General features: G+C 45.4%; 1 protein-coding gene across 1 annotated transcript in view; it reads left to right on the forward strand.

Annotated features, from left to right (window-relative positions):
* LOC139406801 (protein BANP-like) overlaps positions 1-18,945 on the forward strand; it is a 75,055-nt gene that overhangs the window by 2,430 nt on the left and 53,680 nt on the right. Inside the window, exons 2-6 of the mRNA XM_071149853.1 lie at positions 4,438-4,516; positions 8,464-8,552; positions 14,795-14,994; positions 15,393-15,494; positions 15,729-15,901. Of these exons, the coding sequence (XP_071005954.1) occupies positions 4,447-4,516; positions 8,464-8,552; positions 14,795-14,994; positions 15,393-15,494; positions 15,729-15,901 (634 nt within the window). The 5' untranslated portion in view covers positions 4,438-4,446. The remainder of the gene's footprint in view (positions 1-4,437; positions 4,517-8,463; positions 8,553-14,794; positions 14,995-15,392; positions 15,495-15,728; positions 15,902-18,945) is intronic.

The raw sequence follows: 18,945 nt of genomic DNA on the forward strand, positions 1-18,945 counted from the left end.
AGTGGCGCAGCTTGAAGCGTCACTACAGACCCGGGTACGATCCCAGGCTATGTTACAACCGGCCGTGACCGGGAGTCTTATAGGGTGGCGCACAATTGGCCCAGCATCGTTCAAGTTAGGGAAGGGTATGGCGGTGGGGGCTTTACCTGGCTCATTGCACTCTAGCGACTCCTTGTGTTGGGCCGGGCGCCTGCAGGCTGACTTCGGTCATCAGTTGACAGGGTAAGAGCGTCCAGTGTGTGTGCTCTGAACGCCCCCAGGGAGAAACACTCTGAATTTAAAAACGGAAACACCTTGAATTTAAAAATGGACAATCTGACTCTGGCACTCCAGATTGAATTTAAGAACACACACAAAGTCTTACAATGTCTAGCTAGGAATTTGTTACGCTAGCAAGAGGCTGCATAGCAACAGCACCAACTTCAGGTAGAGAGGCGAAGCGTTAGTACGCTCAACTGAAAGGATACCGTTTACAGCGGGATGGGCAATTCCAGTCCTCGAGGGCCTGACTGGTGTCACAGTTTGCCCCAGCTAACACCTGACTCCAATAATCACCTAATCATGATCTTCAGTTTAGAATGCAATTTGATTAATCAGCTGTGTTTGCAAGGGATGAAGAAAAAGTGATACCAATCAGGCCCTCGAGGACTGGAGTTGCCCACCCATGGTTTACATTATACTAAAATTAACTAATAGTATATAGTCATGAAGTATGTAGTGATTATTATTATTATTATTATTTGACCATGCTGGTCATTTATGAACATTTGAACATCTTGGCCATGTTCTGTTATAATCTCCACCCGGCACAGCCAGAAGAGGACTGGCCACCCCTCATAGCCTGGTTCCTCTCTAGGTTTCTTCCTAGGTTTTGGCCTTTTCTAGGGAATTTTTCCTAGCCACCGTGCTTCTACACCTGCATTGCTTGCTGTTTGGGGTTTTAGGCTGCTTTTCTGTACAACACTTTGAGATATCAGCTGATGTAAGAAGGGCTACATAAATACATTTGAATTTGATTTGATATACAGTATGTTAGTATGGGCATTCGAATATAGCTTATGTGTCATGTGTCCAACTTTGCCTACTAATCATGGGATATTGTGTAGCAGCCTACAGTGGCGCAAACGGTCCACCTGTACCTTTATTGCAATAAGGTACTAAAGTAAAACTACAGAAAATGTGGCAAAGAAATGAACTCTTATGTCCTGAATACAGCACGTTATGTTTGTGGCAATTCCAACACATTACTAAGTATCACTCTTCATATTTTCATGCAAGGTGGTGGGTGCATCATGTTATAGGTATGCTTGTCATCGGCAAAATCCTAGAGGAAAAGCTGGTTCATTCTGCTTTCTTGAAAATGGCTGTTTAGCAATGATCAACAACTTGAAAGAGCTTTTGCAAATGTTGTACAATCTAGGTGTGCAAAGCTCTACTAGACTAACATCATAATCAAACTGGCTCAGTGTGTGTGTGCTCCATCGTGCGCATGTTGAGTTTGTCTATCCCCACCAGACATGATCCGGACACGCAGGTTGAAATATCAAAACGAACTCTGAACCAACTATATAAATTTGGGGACAGGTTGAAACACATATGAAACATTCACATATGAAACATTCATGGACATATAATGTTATTGTTCACATACATGTGTTTAGCAGATGTTATGTAGCGAAATGCTTGTGTTTCTAGCTCCGACAGTGCAGTAATATCTAACAAGTATTATCTAACAATTTCACAACCTATACACAATACACACAAATCCAAGTAAAGGAATGTAATTAAGAATATATAAATATATGGACGAGCAATATCAGTGCGGCATAGACTAAGATACAGTAGAATAGTATAGAATATAGTGTATATATACAGTGGGGCAAAAAAGTATGGTGCTTTGTGGTTTGCTTAATAGAAGGAATTTGAAATTATTTTGATACTTAGGTAGATTTGATCAATTACATGTACTTTTGATTCTTAAGTATATTTAAAACTAAATACTTTTGGACTTTTACACAAGTAGTATTTTACTGGGTGACTTTCACTTTTACTTGAGCCATTTTCTATTAACTTATCTTTACTTTTACTCAAGTATGACAATTGGGTACTTTTTCCACCACTGCCCTTAAGACACCCACATTAGGAAGCTTGCTCAACAAGAAGCCAATACTCTACCTGTTATTATTAGCTCTATAACCCAGGCACACTCAGGTAAAATACACAGGGAATAGAGCAGGAAATAAATCACACTCTTTCTCAGTTGTTTTCTCCTTGAATCTGGGGCCCTGTCCAGAACCCAAGAGGAAAAAAATCAAGGACAATCAATAACATTTTGAATTCAACCTGAATTTCAAACAGGGTTAGGGTTGAGTGCCCTCTGGTGGAAGTCTGGTATTTTTACAAATGGAACCAGACAGTAACCACTTAATACTATTAACTACATTTGATTAACTGAGTTTATAGATATTTAATAATATTGACAACAAAATTTATACTTTTAGTAGCTACAAGGCTAAGAGCTCATTCATTTCTCAGTTGCAGAACATAGTTCAAGTAGTCAGTTCTTCAGTCATCTTATATCAACCTTGAGGTAATTTGCCTGTTATTTGCAGGTTAGAATATTGAAATTATGAGTTACGCATATTCTATGCCATGTCAGGATTTGTGGCCCTCTAATCAAGCCTAGTAAATTCACATCAACCAATATTGAAACAAATGTATCCCAGTGGTGTAGAGTGGTGATATGTGCCAAACTAGTTAAGTGACTCATTCTTGAATTATGAGGTCCAGTTAAGCAAAAGGCACAGAACAAATCACATTTTAATTGTCACATGCTTTGTAAACAAGGTGTAGACTAACAGTGAAATGCTTACTTACGGGCCCTTCCCAACAATGCAGTACAATAAATAAATAATCATATTTGTTTCTATTATTATTATTAACACAAGGAATAAATACACAAGAAGAGTTTACTATGCACATACACAAGATGCTCTCAATGGTGTAGGTGTATAACTTTTTGAGGATCTGAGGGCACACGCCAAATCTTTTGAGCCTCCTGAAGAGTTGTTGCCGTGTCCTCTTTAAAAAAAATGTTTTAATTGCATTATTTCCTTTTTTCTCCCCAATTTCGTGGTATCCAATTGGTAGTTGTTACAGTCTTGTCTCATCGCTGCAACTCCCGTACTGACTCGGGAGAGGCGAAGGTCGAGAGTCATGCGTCCTCCGAAACACAACCCGACCTAGCCACACTGCTTCTTGACACAACGCACATCCAACCCGGAAGCCAGCCGCACCAATGTGTCGGAGGAAACACCGTACACCTGGCGACCTGGTCAGTGTGCACTGCGTCTGGCCCACCACAGGAGTCGCTGGTGCGCGATGAGACAAGGATATCCCTGCCACCCAAATGCTGGGCCAATTGTGCGTCGCCCCCTGGACCTCCCGGTCGCAACCGGCTGCGACAGAGCTGGTGACACAGCTAGCACTGCGATGCAGTGCCTTAGACCACTGCGCCACCCGGGAGGCCGCAGTGCCCTCTTCATGACTGTGTTGGTGTGTTTGGACCATAATAGATCCTTAGCGATTGGAACACTGAGGAACTTGAAGCTCTCAACCCGCTCAACCAGTTCGGCCCTCCGTTTCCTGTAGTCCACGATAAGCTCCTTTGTCTTGCCCACATTGAGGGAGAGGTCTTTCCTCCCTGTAGGCTGTCTCATAATCGTTAATGATCAGGCCCACCACCTTTATGTCATCGGCGAACTTGATGATGGTGTTGGAGTCGTGTGCGGCCACACAGTCATGGATGAACAGGGAGTACAGCAGGGGACAAAGCACGCACCCCAGAGGGGCCGCAGTGTTGAGGGTCAACGTGACGGATGGAGGCGGCCCGTCAGGAAGTCCAGGACCCAGTTGCAGAGGGAGGTATTCAGGGACTTAACTTAGTGATATCTTGGAGTGCATTATGGTGTTGAATACTGAGCTGTAGTCTATTAACAGCGTTCTCAAATAGGTGTTTCTTTTGTCCAGGTGGGAAAGGACTGTGTCGAGTGCAAAAGAGATTGTGTCGTCTGTGGCTCTGTTTGGGCATTAAGTGAATTGGAGTGGGTCCAGGGTTCTGGGATGATGGTGTTGATATGAGCCATAACCAGCCTTTCAAAGCTTTTCATGGCTACAGATGTGAGTGCTATGGGACGGAAGTAATTTTGACAGGTTACTTTGGTGTTGTTGGGCACAAGGACTATAGTGGTCTGCTTGAAACATGTAGCACAGATATCAGGTTTTCTTTTTAGAACAACCCCCTTTGTCAAACTGTTTTATTTTCTTATTGCTGATTGTCATACATTCACTGACATTGGGATTGAAGAGCCAGAGATTGTCAAGGCTCTTTTTATTTGCAATAATGATGTTGTTTTGTGGTCCTCTCTGGCTATACAGGTCTGAATAATGTCGGAACAAGATTTGGCGGAGATAGTGCAGATAGCAGTGGAGGACTTGGGCCAGGGCGACCAGACTGGTAAGATCTATATTACAAAGTTCTGTCCAATCACCATAACTAGGGCCATGTGACCTGACAAGGAAAACCACAAGGGGGAAATTGCTGGCTCTCGATAAATGTCATGGTAGTACATCCAAAAATGTCTCTAGACATCAATTTGTCTGTATTGAAAAGGAAGGGTCACCACTGACTAACTATTTATTGACTAATGGTGACGCTTCACTTCTGGCTTTAGATGCTTTATTTTAATGGTAGCTACTACCCATGTGGGTACATTAGCAACGGCCATCGAAATTGTTAAAAGGTTTTAAAAACAATTCTAATAAATTGAAAAGGGATTTTTACAATCTATCAGATATCGACAGAATAATAGCACATCATCTTTTTTACTGGCATGGACAAATAATGGGGTTCAGGGAGGTGTGTTGGGTCATTGTCCTGTTGAAAACAAATTATAGTCTCACAAAGGTCAAACCAGATGGCTGGAATTTGGGTGTTAAATTTGTCAAATTTCACTTTTGTAGAATGCACATATATTAATGTAATGTAATAGTGTGTATGTATGTATATGTATGTATGTATGTATGTATGTATGTATGTATGTATGTATGTATACACACAAACAATTTGTTAATGTATCAGGTATTTAAAAAAAAAAAAATTGTTAAAATAAAGTAAAAGATATTTGCATAAAAAAAACAGGTTATAACCGTTGCAGAAATGTTTCACTAAATATCTGCGTGCACTATTTCTGAAAAGACTGCGCGTACACACAAATATTGAGATTTATAAACTGGCACATGCCATACATGCACATGTTTCCCGTTATAAATCAGACCTGAATGAAAAACTGTGCACGCATAAACACGCATTATAACTCTTCCTGAATAGTGCCCATCATTCACCTTTTATGGTGACAATAATGCTGTTTTTTGCTGTATACTTTGGAAGATTGGAATTAGGCCAAGACAGTATATCTAAAGGAAATATCAATGGCGAACTTGATCAAATGTCTTTGGTGTTGGCCAAATATTTTTTTTGCAGTGACATTTGCTGTATCTGACCGTTTCAAATTGTTGTGGACCTGTAAACAGATTGTTTGAATTCAATAATGTTTAGCATTTACTTTCTCCTGAACCTAAATATGCTGCACTGCCCGAGATTTCTGAAACATTGTCTACTCTGAAAAAAATGAAAACAACAGTAGGCCTATTTACAGTGTTAGCCTACACACTTCAATGCAAAAGATCAACTGTCTATTCATCTGTTAAATTCTACTGTATGTTATAAACCGTGCTTTCTTTCGGATGCATAGAGCGACAATGTAAAATTATAATAATCTAATAGGCCCAATGAAATGAGAGATGCACATGGTCATTTGTTGTATTGCTATTTCGAGAATATGAACTCATGGCCAGAAAAGGTAGAATGGTTATGATATACAGTACCAGTCAAAAGTTTGGACACACTTACTCATTAAGGGATTTTCTTTATTTTTACATTTTAGAATAATAGTGAAGACATCAAAACTATGAAATAACACATAGAATCATGTAGTAACCAAAAAAGTCATAATAATTTATATTCGTCAAAGTAGCCACTCTTTACCTTGATGACAGTTTTGCACACTCTCGGTATTCTTTCAACCAGCTTCACCTGGAATGCTTTTCCAACACTCCCAAAGGAGTTCCCACATATGCTGAGCACTTGTTGGCTGCTTTTTCTTCATTCTGTGGTCCAACTAATCCCAAACCATCTCAATTGGGTTGAGGTCAGGTGATTGTGGAGGCCAGGTCATCTAATGCAGCACTCTATCACTCTCCTTCTTGCTCAAATAGCCCTTACACAGCCTGGAGGTGTGTTGGGTCATTGTCCTGTTGAAAAACAAATGATAGTCAAACCAGATGGGATGGCGGATCGCTGCAGAATGCTGTGGTAGCCATCCTGATGAAGCGTACCTTGAATTCGAAATAAATCACTGATGGTGTCACCAGCAAAGCACCATCACACCACCTCCTCCATGCTTCACGGTGAGAACCACACATGCAGAGATAATCTGTTCACCTACTCTGCATCTCACAAAGACACGGCAGTTGGAACCAAAAATCTCAAATTTGCTCATCAGACCAAAGGACAGATTTCCACCGGTCTAATGTCCATTGCTCGAGTTTCTTGGCTCAAACAAGTGTTTTCTTCTTTTTGGTGTCCTTTAGTAGTGGTCTCTCTGCAGCAATTTGACCATGAAGGCCTGATTCACACAGTGGTATCTGAATAGTTGATGTTGAGATGTGTCTGTTACTTGAACTCTGTGAAGCAATTATTTGGGCTGCAATCTGAGGTGCAGTTAACTCTAATGAATCCTCTGCAGCAGAGGTAACTCTGGGTCTTCCTTTCCTGTGGCGGTTCTCATGAGAGCCAGTTTCATCATAGCGCTTGATGGTTTTTGAGATTTTCCGCATTGACTGACCTTCATGTCTTAAAGTAATGATGGACAGTAGTTTCTCTTTGCTTATTTGAACTGTTTTTGCCATAATATGGACTTGTTCTTTCACCAAAAGGGCTATCTTCTGTATACCACCCCTACCTTGTCACAACACAACTGATTGTCTCAAATGGATTAAGAAGGAAAGGAATTCCACAAATTAACTTTTAAGAAGGCAAACCTGTTAATTGAAACACATTCCAAGGGACTACCTCATGAAGCTGTTTGAGAGAAGGCCAAGAGTGTGCAAAGGTTTCATCATGGCAAAGGATGGCTACTTTGATGAATCTCAAATATATTTGGACTTGTTTAACACTTTTGGTTATTTGATTCCATATGTGTTATTTAATAGTTGTGATGTATTCACTATTATTCTACAATGTAGAAAATAGTACACATTTAAGAAAAACCCTGGAATGAGTAGGTGTGTCCAAACCTTTGACTGGTACTGTATGTATTATGTTTAAAAATGAAATATTGTCTAGGCTACTCGATAAATTTGACTTTACAGTTTTCAGACGTAGCCTACAATTGTCAATAGAAAAGGTGAACAGTCTGTTCAACCGTTAAACTGTGCTTCGGATCGGATTGTATAGAATGGTAGCCTATACAAACTTGTTGTAGGCCTATAAGCTATTTTGTGAGTATGAAACCATCACAGTCAGAAAAGGTGAGGAACTTATTCTGCAATGATCATGGAAATGAAATAAATAATTGGAAATAGATGTGTAATTATTTTAGAATGCAAAGATACTTTTACTTTTGCTCTTCTCACTAACAGCAAATTATCTTATTATATTGAGCTACCTGTTTTTGTTGTTAAGAATATGTCAAGATATAGTCCTTATTTGCACAAGGCTACCACTAGAAACTGTGCGTACGCATGGTCTAAAGGTGGCGGGAGGATAAGTACATTCTCTCATCAAGTTCAGTTTTTATACAGCCAATTTAATGCGTGAACTGGCGCATTAATGTTTTGGGGAATATTTTGTGTTTGCACAATGTTTATAAATGAGGCCCCAGGTGTTTTTGCATATATGATTTAACATAGGGCTGCAACACTTGCTCTGTTCCACCCTTATCTGCCTTACCTGCTCTGTCTAGTCTACCTCATTAGTTACTGTTGTCACATTTTCTTGCATAATTAAACAAATGTGTCAGTAGCAGGATACACTCGGATTAAAAATCAAAATCTATCTAAACATGCTTTACATTGTTTGCGAGATCAAAGATAATATCACAATAATCCGTGTTCATTTTCGGAAGTTGCTTTCAAAATGAAAGCAATCAATCCAGTGAGATGTAAGTGACATGTGGATTTTTGCACCCCTCAAACACAGGAAATGGATTGTTCAAAAAGACAAATCCTTAGGTGGGTGGGGCCTGTGCGCTGCTAGGGTACATTTGGATAAATCACTTTGAAAGAGCTACATACCAGCAGCAACAGTGCATCTTTTTTGAATGATTGTGTGTGATGTGTTAGATGTGTTGGACAATCATGAAGATTCTGATGACAAGCCTGACAGGAAAAGGCCAAGGGTGGACAACAGCACCCAGGATGCATCTCTAAAGGTAGGTTACTTGTGGACTACTTCGGGGGTATATTGGATATGATATGCAGTTCTAAGCTGAGTCAGTCATGTGAGCATGTCAGTTTGTTTGTCCTATGAAAATAAATCAAATTGCATTGATGTAGTGTTATGTTCCCAAACAAGAACTCCAAAAAACACTGCTCAACAGAAAAATGGAACAAAAAATGAGCCACTGACAACCAGTACAAAACAGGTGGGGTTTTAAAATGGGTTCTGAAAGGCATCTATGGGGGGGTGCCTACTGTCTGGGTGCTGGCCAAGTAAGCTCAGGTAGGGTCTTAACACCCACCATGGACGCCCATGAGATTTGCCTTATACGGAGAAAAAAATAAAAATAAAACCCACACCAACTTCGGTTAGAAAGTGAAAGTAAACATGGCAGAGGGATACATCCGAGGTGAGGATTTACAGATTTACTCCCGTGTACACCTGTGCCACAGCTAGGGTCCGCCCCTACATATCGACCCCATGGCCGCGACACACATTCTCTTTCATTTTCTCAGCGGACGTCCGTATGGTTTGAGGTAAAACATTTATTTTTTTACCAAGTTTGCTTGGTAAGTCACTGGTAAGTGAATTATACTCACTGGCTGTTTGCAGCCTGGAGAAGCTGGCCACATGCCTAGCACCTCCTCTTGAGTGCTCCATTCGCTGCACGCGTTTGATCTGTATCTTTCGCCCGTGGTTTGTCGTGTTTGTGTTTCACTAGCGTTACACTACGACTCCGTGTGCATCCATTAGTATGGTGGCTCTTGCTGCCACAAACTGTAATTCACCTTACACAACTTGCCCACTGGCTTGTTCTATGTGTGTGTTGTAAATTGCTTCAACATGCTGCTCCCGATGCCATAGGTGCAGGTTTTCTGCTAATTACCCTGTGGGCTTTTTGTCTTGTTCTTTCCCCTGCAGAGTGTAAGAGTATCGCGGTGGGCTTTCCACTACGTTGAGACTAACTTTGGAGTTCCTTAACGGAGTTACTCCATCATATGATGCTGTTTTTACTGTTTGCATATTAAAACCAGCTAGGTAATATTGCAGTTGATGTAAAACAAAAAACTAATAAATCAAATCCATGACCTGGTTGTGTTTTTTTTTGTCTGCCTGCTTCTCCCACACGGGTCTTCTCCATTTTTTGCAGAGGTAATGGGTAATTTATCCCTCACCGGGTTCCTATTCCTCTAAGCGGGTCACAACATAAGCTCTCCCAGGGCGTCGGACCCTTGCTCCGTGGTCTTGTTGGCTTGGCTGAGCTTATGGCTTCCCTTTGTGACAGGGGTGATGGTAGCATCCCCTCTGGGGATCCGCATACCTTGTGTATGCACTGCCCCATTTTGAGCCACGCGGAGAGGTCGTGGAGCGCGGTGTGGTGTGGTGTGGTGTTCTCAACGCCTGCACCTGGCACGATTGGAGGCCATGCACAAGTGGGTCGGCCAGGCTCGGGCTCAGGCTGGGGACGAGCTCCATCCCTCAGGAGTAGTGTACCAGCAAGCTGTTAGTCCCTCTCCTGGGCCCAGTATCCCTCCTAGGAAGCATAGCTGGAGCCACCGCAGGCATTGCCCATCTGCTGCCAGTCCTGGATGGGGGCAGGAGTCGGACCTCTGGGACCACCTTAAACGGAGGGCGCATGCCCTACATCAGGAGGTTGATAGCTTCGATGGTGATGACAGCTGTTCCCTGTTGACCAGTGATAGGCTGTTCCTGGGGGACGATGCTGGCACTGTTCACCACCGTGAGCGGGGCTACCAGGCTGACAGGCCATCAGAAGCCGGCAGTGGGGCTTCATCGCCCCAGCGGCTCGAGAGGCTATGAGGAGCCTATTCACTCCGGTAGCCACTGCACTGGACATCAAACTGGTGGACAGAGATTACTTTCCATCTGTCCCCATCTCTGCTGAGTTCTTCGAGGCCTTGCAGGAGAACTGGGCCTCTGCCAGAGGGCTCTTCTGACTCACAGCAAAGACTGGACCATGGAGTTATGTTACGAGTCACTCGGCCTCCGGGAGTACCCGACCATGGATGCCATGATAGCTCCCATGGTCCTCCCGGACTGGGAGATTATAGTGTGGAACCTGCGACTGAAGCCACAACCCCCTCCAGAGTCTTTGATGCGGACTTGAAAGTCACATATGGGTCCCTCTGCTCTCTTAGCTGCCTTACCAACGTTGCCATGCTGCTGCAGGCCTACCTGCAGACTGTTGCCCTGGTTGCGGGGAGTTCCTCTGGGAAGCAATGGAGGTGTCTCGCCTGGTTTCCCTGCTCCAGAGTTGGCACTGGCCATGGCACAGGTGGTTACTTCCCGGCGCCATCTCTGGCTGGCCCAATCTTCCGTCTGCCAGCTGCTCTCCAGAGCCACTCTCCCCATTACCCCAGGGGTTGATAACTGATTCTGGACCTCAGCAACCTCAATGGGTACTTGAAGGTACTGAGGTTCTACATGCTGTCCCCAGTCGCGTGTTGCATGCCTTGTCCAGGGACCAGTGGTTGGAGATGCTGGACCTGAGGGATGCGTACCTCAAGGTTCCTGTTCACCCAGCTCATTGGCAGTACCTCAGATTCACTTTCGAAGGGACGGCTTATGAATTCATGGTTCTTCCCTTCGGTCTCTCCTTGGCACCCTGCACTTTCACAAAGTGCATGGACGCTGTCCCTGGCACCTCTCACGTCCAGAGGATTGTTGATCCTCAATTACCTGGACGATTGGCTGATTTGAGTCCCGACCAAGACCCAGGTTCTGTCAGACTGAGACAGGCTCCTGACCTACATCGGTGGGCTGGGTATTACTATAAATGACAAGAATCGTCTGCCCCCTGAGTGGCGCAGTGGTCTAAGGCACTGCTTCGCAGTGCTAGCTGTACCACTAGAGATCCTGGTTTGAGTCCAGGCTCTGTCGCAGCCGGCCGCGTCCGGGAGACGAATGGGGCAGTGCAAAATTGATCCAGCGCTGTCCGGGTTAGGGGTGGGTTTGGCCGGCAGGGATGTTCTTGTCCCATCGCACTCTAGTGACTCCTGTGGTGGGCCGGGCGCAATGCACGCTGACACGGTTGCCAGATGTACGGTATTTCCACTGACACATTGGTGCGGCTGGCTTCCGGTTTAAGTGGGCATTGTGTCAAGAAGCAGTGTGGCTTGGCTGGGTTGTGTTTCGGAGAACGCACGGCTCTCGACCTTCACCTCTCCCAAGTCCGTACAGGAGTTGCAGCGATGAGACAAGACTGTAACTACCAATTGGATACCATAAAATTGGGTAGGAAAAGGGGTTGAAGTTTTAAAAAAGGTGGCCTTCTTTGACATGGAACTGGACTCAGTCCTCATGAGAGCACGCCTTCCCACCAGAAGGGTTCAGGCGATCTTATCTTGTTTCGACCACTTTCGGCAGGGGCGGGTGGTATCCACCCTGACCTGCCATCGCCTGTTGGGCTTGCTGACGGCGGCCTCGTTGCTGATTCCCCTGGGTCTGCTCCATCTCCGGCCTCTTCAATAGTGGTTCAACTCCCACCGGCTGCACCCAAAGCGCCACCGTCACCGCCAGCTGCGGGTGACCATGCAGTTCCTCAAGGCGTTGTTGAGGTGGCGCTGTTGCTCCTTTCTCTCAGGTGGGGTGGAGATGCTGAGGATGTGTCACTGAGAGCTGGTCAGCACAGATGCCTCCCAGATTGGCTGGGGAGGTGTGACCAAGGGCAGGTCGGCCAGTGGCTATTGGCTACCCCCTTGGAGCGGCAGGCACATCAATACACTAGAGCTCTGAGCTGTACAGCTGGCCCTGCGGTCTTTCCTTCCACATCTGAAGGAAAGACATGTCCTGGTGAGAATGGACAACACCACAGTGGTGGCTTGCATCAATCATCAGGGTGGACTGAGGTCCCACTGCCTCTATCTTATGGCACGGGATCTCCTTCTCTGGGCTCAGGGACGTCTAGCGTCTCTACACACAGCACACGTACATGGCATCCTGAATGTGGCAGCGGATATGCTCTCGAGGGAGTGCCCGCCACCTTGGGACTGGAGCCTACATCCCCAGGTGATGTAGCACCTGTGGGACAAGTTCAGGAGGGCGCAGGTGGACCAGTTTTCTTCCCTGGACAATGCACACTGCCCCCTGTGGTACCCCATGTCAGCGCCACCAGGGCCTCTGGGCTTGGATGCTCTGACTAATGATTGGCCAGGGCTGGAGCTTTACGCATTCCCCCCTTTTCCACTGATCCAGGCTGTGCTGGACAGGACCTGGATGGCGGAGCATCGTCTGCTAGTGGTGGCCCCATACTGTCCCAGACGACTCTGGTTCAGCCTTCTCCTGACCCTGTTGTCTCAGACACCTTGGCAACTGCCCCTGAGACCCGACCTGCTGTCTCGGGCCGGGGGAACTCTGTGGCATAAGAGATCGCACCGCCTCAGTCTGTGGGCTTGGCTGCTGAACGGCACCAATGGTCCATGTTAGGACTACAGGAGGGCGTAATGAAGACCATGCAGAGCGCAAGGGCACCGGCTACATCTGTGGCATACCATATGCACTGGCGGTTGTTATACTCTTTGTGCACCGGTTTTGAGGTTGTGCCCGAGTCATGCGGGTGCAGTATTTCCTCCAGTACCTGCAGTCTCGCTTGGATGAGGGCTTGGCAGCCTCTTACTGAGAGGGTATTTGTGGGGTGGATGGACAGGCCAGTTGGGTGCCATCCCTTGGTCTCTAGGTTTATGAAAGGGGTTTGTCGCCTGCGTCCAGCTAGGCCCTGTTCAATGGCTAGCTGGGATCTGGATGTGGTCTTGGCAGCTTTGGCAAAGCCATTGGAGTCTGCCTCACTGAAACACCTCACTATGAAGGTGGCTTTCTTGGTAGCGATTACTTCCATGAAGAGAGTGGGTGAGCTCCATGCTCTTTCGGTCCGTTCTGAATGCTACCAAATGGACCCCGGTGGGAGGAGTAAGTCTCTTTGCCTCAACCCTTCATTCCTCCCTGTGAACATCCCTTTTATTCTGTCTGCTTACGACCCCCTGGCAGTGGCAGGGGAGTCTGGGCCTCCCTCCGGCATGCGGGCACAGGCTGTCTATGTGGAGTGGACACGGTTAGTGAGAACAACAGGCCAGCTCTTTGTCTGCTATGGTGAGAGAGTCCTGGACGCTGGGCTATCAAAGCAGAGGCTCTCTCACTGGATCGTGACACGATTACGATAGCATACCGCCTGGCTGGCAGGCCAGTGCTGGGATCTGTGCTGGCACATTCAACACGAGGTGTGGCTGCGTCCTGGGCTCTACTGAGAGGTGTACCCCTCACTGATATCTGTGCTGTGGCCAGCTGGGCTGCCTCTTGCACCTTTGCTAGGTACTATTGGGTAAATGTGGCACCTCACTCTGCAGTTGGTTCAGCAGTCCTGGGCGTCGCCTCCCCTTCCGGGGATGGTGCCGGGACCCCCCTTCCACATTGACGGCCCCTGCGCCTCGGTCCCGCACTGGGACTTCGCTGCTGGCTGGCCAGGTCCCTCTAGCACCGACTAAATCTGGTACGAGCATACCAAAATATTGGAGTGATCCAATAAAGTTAAACATAACCAATGTTCCCTATGTAACCACGGTTATGTGAGCTATATGGATCACTCCAATCCTCTACGGTGCTAGAGGCGCCTCAAAAATTATGTAGAGAATGTGAGTTGCGGCCATTGGGTCTATATATAGGGGCGGACCCCAGCTGTGATACAGGTGTACACTGGAGTAAATCTGTAAAGCCTCACCTCAGATGTATCCCTCCGCTGCGGAGGGATACACCTTCGTTGTGATGCCAGCTGCAGAGAAGTATTTAGGATTACAATATTGTACTGCGGATGCGTTACAGGGGGTGTTGAATGGTAGTGTTCTGTCCTCCCAGGATGTCGGCCTGGGGTAGGATTAGATGGTGTTAAAGTAGTGCAATGGTGGTGTTTTTTTAATGACGGTTAATAGTTGGTTGGGTTATTCTTATTTTTTTTCATTTTCCCTTTCATATCACCAAGTATAATAGATTGTACAGTAGGTGGTGGCATGCAGCTTTAACTTTTGTTTGCGGACCGCCATAATACTATAGAAGAAGAACGAAAACCGAAGTTTGTAAGAATAGGTCTACTGTAGTGCTTAGTCTCTAAGCTCATTGTGAAGAAGGGAACTTACTTCATCTACCACCAATGTGTAACATGCATTTACACACACACACACACACACACTTAACTTTCTCTCACTCTTTACCTCTTCTGCTCTCCAGACCTTGTTGTACTCCATCAGCCAAACGATCTGCCAGCGTCTGGACAACATGGAGGCCAAGTTGCATCTGGTAGAGGTGACGTGCCGGACCCTGGAGAAGAAGCTGGATGCCGTGGTCAACAAGAACCAGGCACCCATCCAGGTCCCTATGGTGGCCGGCTCCCCTCTAGGTGCCACCCAGACCTGGAACAAAGTGCGCTGGTGAGGTGAAGTGTGGCCCCGGGTCCATATTCATTAGGGTATATCGTAGCAGGCCATTTTGGCACGACAAACAAAAATGAGAGTTTCTTATGTTCAGGTAGTCTTTTCTGTCTCTGTCTGTTTTCTTCTGGTGCCTAATGAATACAACCTGGTTAGGACTGGGGATCATGGTGGGATATATTTCGGGGACTGGTCAGGGTGAGATGAGGACTTGGAGACAAAGGGTGATACACTGGAGGATGTTGACACTTGTTGACTTGTACTTTGAGGGGTGAGGGAGTACTCATTCCCTTACAAGTGAGTGCTTAAGTAGAATGCGCCTTTTCCCATGAACACAATTTGACACTGGAGCCTGTTGAGGTATTTGACACAGAAGAATTCCCTGTCTGCCCCTGCAGTGTTGTTCCGCAGACCAATGTCATAGTGAGCCAAGACCGACCGAAGGGTCAGGAGGAGTCAGTAACTCGAGGGGCAGATTCACTGGAGAACCTCCTTAGCAAGTGAGTGACTGACACCTGTTTTTTTTGTTAGAATCGCATATAGAACAAATACTGTTGTGCATTAAACTGTGATCTAAAGTCTGATCTACACAGAACCGTCGTAACACGGTGGTCCTATGAAACCTGCAGAGTTTAGTGACTCAAACAGAACACGGTGGAATGCAGTTTGGCTCGGCCCATGGGTCCCTGTGTTGATACCTCGCTCTAACTAAGCCTCTGTGTTTGTTCCATCAGCACAGTGGGCGGGCGGAGGCAGAACACGTTCTTGGTGAAGGTGCCGGCGCCGGAGGACAGCCAGGAGGAACAGGAGAGCGGTTCAGAGGCCAGCGACTCGGTGTCCAACAGTGGCCAGGCCAACAACTCCCAGAGCACCCAGAACGTCACCCTCATCACCCTCAACTCCGAGGGTACGACCCTGTCGGAGCGTGCACACATGATACATGCATGCACATACACAAACCTTCACAGAAAACCATAAACATGCACACACAGAGAAACTCAGAAACCACAGATACACACACACACACACACGTCCCAAACATGGTTTGAAGTGTGCATTGTAAAGAAAAAGCCTCTTGATCTATTCATCCCTGTCACCATTTTGTGAATCGGGCTGAAGTCTTCTTAGTTAGACAGTTACATCAACACATTTGAACTCAAATGCAGCTGGACTTTGATTTGTGGATGTGATCTGTTGCCTGGCACTTCTTAACACCCAAATACTACCACCTGTGTTCGTGTATAATGGTGCTGTGTTGACGTTTCAGTCTGTATCATTACCAGCGTAGACATCTGTTGTAGCTAGTGTCTCACACAGACTGTTTTTAAGTCTCCTAGGATGGTCTCACTCTGTCGAGTCAGCGGCTTTCCCAGTGGTCACTGACACGCCTGAGGAGAGGAAATGTTTTTCTGATTGAGCAAAGTCTCTCACTCTGCAGCTCATGCTGTTGTTTTTGTTGTTTGGGCTGTTTTGAGTGGTTTCTGGAAGGTCCTTGGTTAGCTTCAAAGACGTTCCATGCATACATATTCATTTATTTGCAGCTGCAAGTTTCCATGGCGACGTGTCTTTGTCGGTGTTAGCTGGAGGGCACCATGTGGTTTTCAAAGGGTGTGCGTGTGTGTGAGATCCTTCCACTTTTTTATTTATTTATTTTTATTTGACTAGGCAAGTCAGTTAAGAACAAATTCTCCACACCTCTCAAAAGCTTGGGGTCACTCAAAAATGTCCTTGTTTTTGAAAGAAAAGCAAAAAAAAATTGCCCATTAAAATACCATCAAATTGATCGGAAATACAGTGTAGACATGGTTAATGTTGTAAATGACTATTGTAGCTGGAAATGGCTGATTAAAAAAAAATGGAATATCTACGTAGGTGTACAGAGGCCCATTATCATGTTCCAATGGCACATTGTGTTAGCAAACCAAGTTTATAATTTGAAAAGGCTAATTGATCATTAGAAAACCCTTTTGCAATTATGTCAGCACAGCTGAAAACAGTCGTGCTGATTTAAAGAAGCAATAAAACGGGCCTTATTTAGACTAGTTGAGTATCTGGGGCATCCGCATTTGTGGGTTCGATTACTGTCTCAAAATGTCCAGAAACAAAGGCTTTCTTTTGCAACTCGTCAGTCTATTCTTGTTCTGAGAAAGGAAGGCTATTCCATGCGAGAAATTACCAAGAAACTGAAGATCTCGTACAACACTGTACTACTTCCTTCACAGAACAGTGCAAACTGGCTCTAACAGAATAGAAAGAGGACTGGGAGGTCCCGGTGCACAACTGAGCAAGAGGACAAGTACATTAGAGTGTCTAGTTTGAGAAACCGACACCTCAGAAGTCCTTAACTTCAGCTTCATTAAATAGTACCCGCCAAACACCAGTCTCAACGTCAACAGTGAAGAGGTGACTCCGGGATGCTGGCCTTCTAGGCAGAGTTGCAAAGAAAAAGCCATATCTCAGACTGGCCAAAAAAAATAAAATATTAAGATGGGCAAAAGAACACAGATGCTGGACAGAGGAAGATTGGAAAAAAGTGTTACGGACCGAGAAATCTAAGTTTGAGGTGTTCGGATCACAAAGAAGAACATTCGTGAGACATAGAAAAAATGAAAAGATGCTGGAGGAGTGCTTGACGCCATCTGTCAAGCATGGTGGAGGCAATGTGATGGTCTGGGGGTGCTTTGGTTCTGGTAAAGTGGGAGATTTGTACAGGGTAAAAAGGATCTTGAAAAGGGAAGGCTATCACTCCATTTTGCAATGCCATGCCATACCCTGTGGACGGGGCTTAATTGTAGCCAATTTCCTCCTACAACAGGACAATGACCAAAAGCACAGCTCCAAACTATGCAATAACTATTTAGGGAAGAAGCAGTCAGCTGGTATTCTCTCTCTAATGGAGTGGCCAGCACAGTTACCGGATTTCAACCCTATTAAGCTGTTGTGGGAGCAGCTGGACCGTATGGTACGTAAGAAGGGCCCATAAAGCCAATCCAACAAGTGGGTAGTGCTTCAGGAAGCATGGGGTGAAATCTCTTCAGATTACCTCAACAAATTGACAACTAGAATGCCAAAGGTCTGCAAGGCTGTAATTGCTGCAAATGGAGGATTCTTTGATGAAAGCAAAGTTTGAAGGACCATTATTATTTCAATTAAAAATAAGTATTTATAACCTTGTCAACATCTTGACTATTTCCTATTCATTTTGCAACTCATTCCATGTATGTTTTCATGGAAAACAAGGACATTTCTAAGTGACCCCAAACTTTTGAACAGTAGTGTATATACACTGAGAGGTACAAAACATTAAGAACACCTTCCTAATATTGAGTTCCATCCCCCATTTATCCCTCATAAAATCCTCAATTCATCGGGGCATGGGACTCTACAAGGTGCCAATAGCATTCCACAGGTATGTTGGCCCATGTTGACTCCAATGCCTCAACAGTTGTGTCAAGTTGACAGGATGTCCTTTGGGTGGTGGACCATTCTTGATACCCTGATGAAGACAGTATATCCTGATGAAGACAGTATATCCTGATGAAGACAGTATATCCTGATGAAGACAGCTTGTCTGTCGGAACGTTGGACATAAATATTTTTGCATCTGAGCTCCTAGAGTGTGCGGCTCTGCTTTATTTTTTAAAGTGTTCCACTCTGCTAGCCAGCACCTCGCCTAAATACGTGTGGACCATTCTTGATACACACGGGAAACTATTACGTGTAAAAAACCTAGCAGTGTTGCAGTTCTTGACACAAACCGGTGTGCCTGGCACCTACTACTATACCCTGTTCAAAGGCTCTTAAATCTTGCCCATTCACCCTCTGAATGGCACACCTATACAATCCATGTCTCAATTGTCTCAAAATCCTTCTTTAACCTGTCTCCTCCCCTTCATCTACACTGATTTTTGAAGTGGATTTAACAGACGACATCAACAAGGGATCATGGCG

Source organism: Oncorhynchus clarkii, chromosome 1 (assembly GCF_045791955.1).
Source record: "Oncorhynchus clarkii lewisi isolate Uvic-CL-2024 chromosome 1, UVic_Ocla_1.0, whole genome shotgun sequence".
NCBI lineage: Eukaryota > Metazoa > Chordata > Actinopteri > Salmoniformes > Salmonidae > Oncorhynchus > Oncorhynchus clarkii.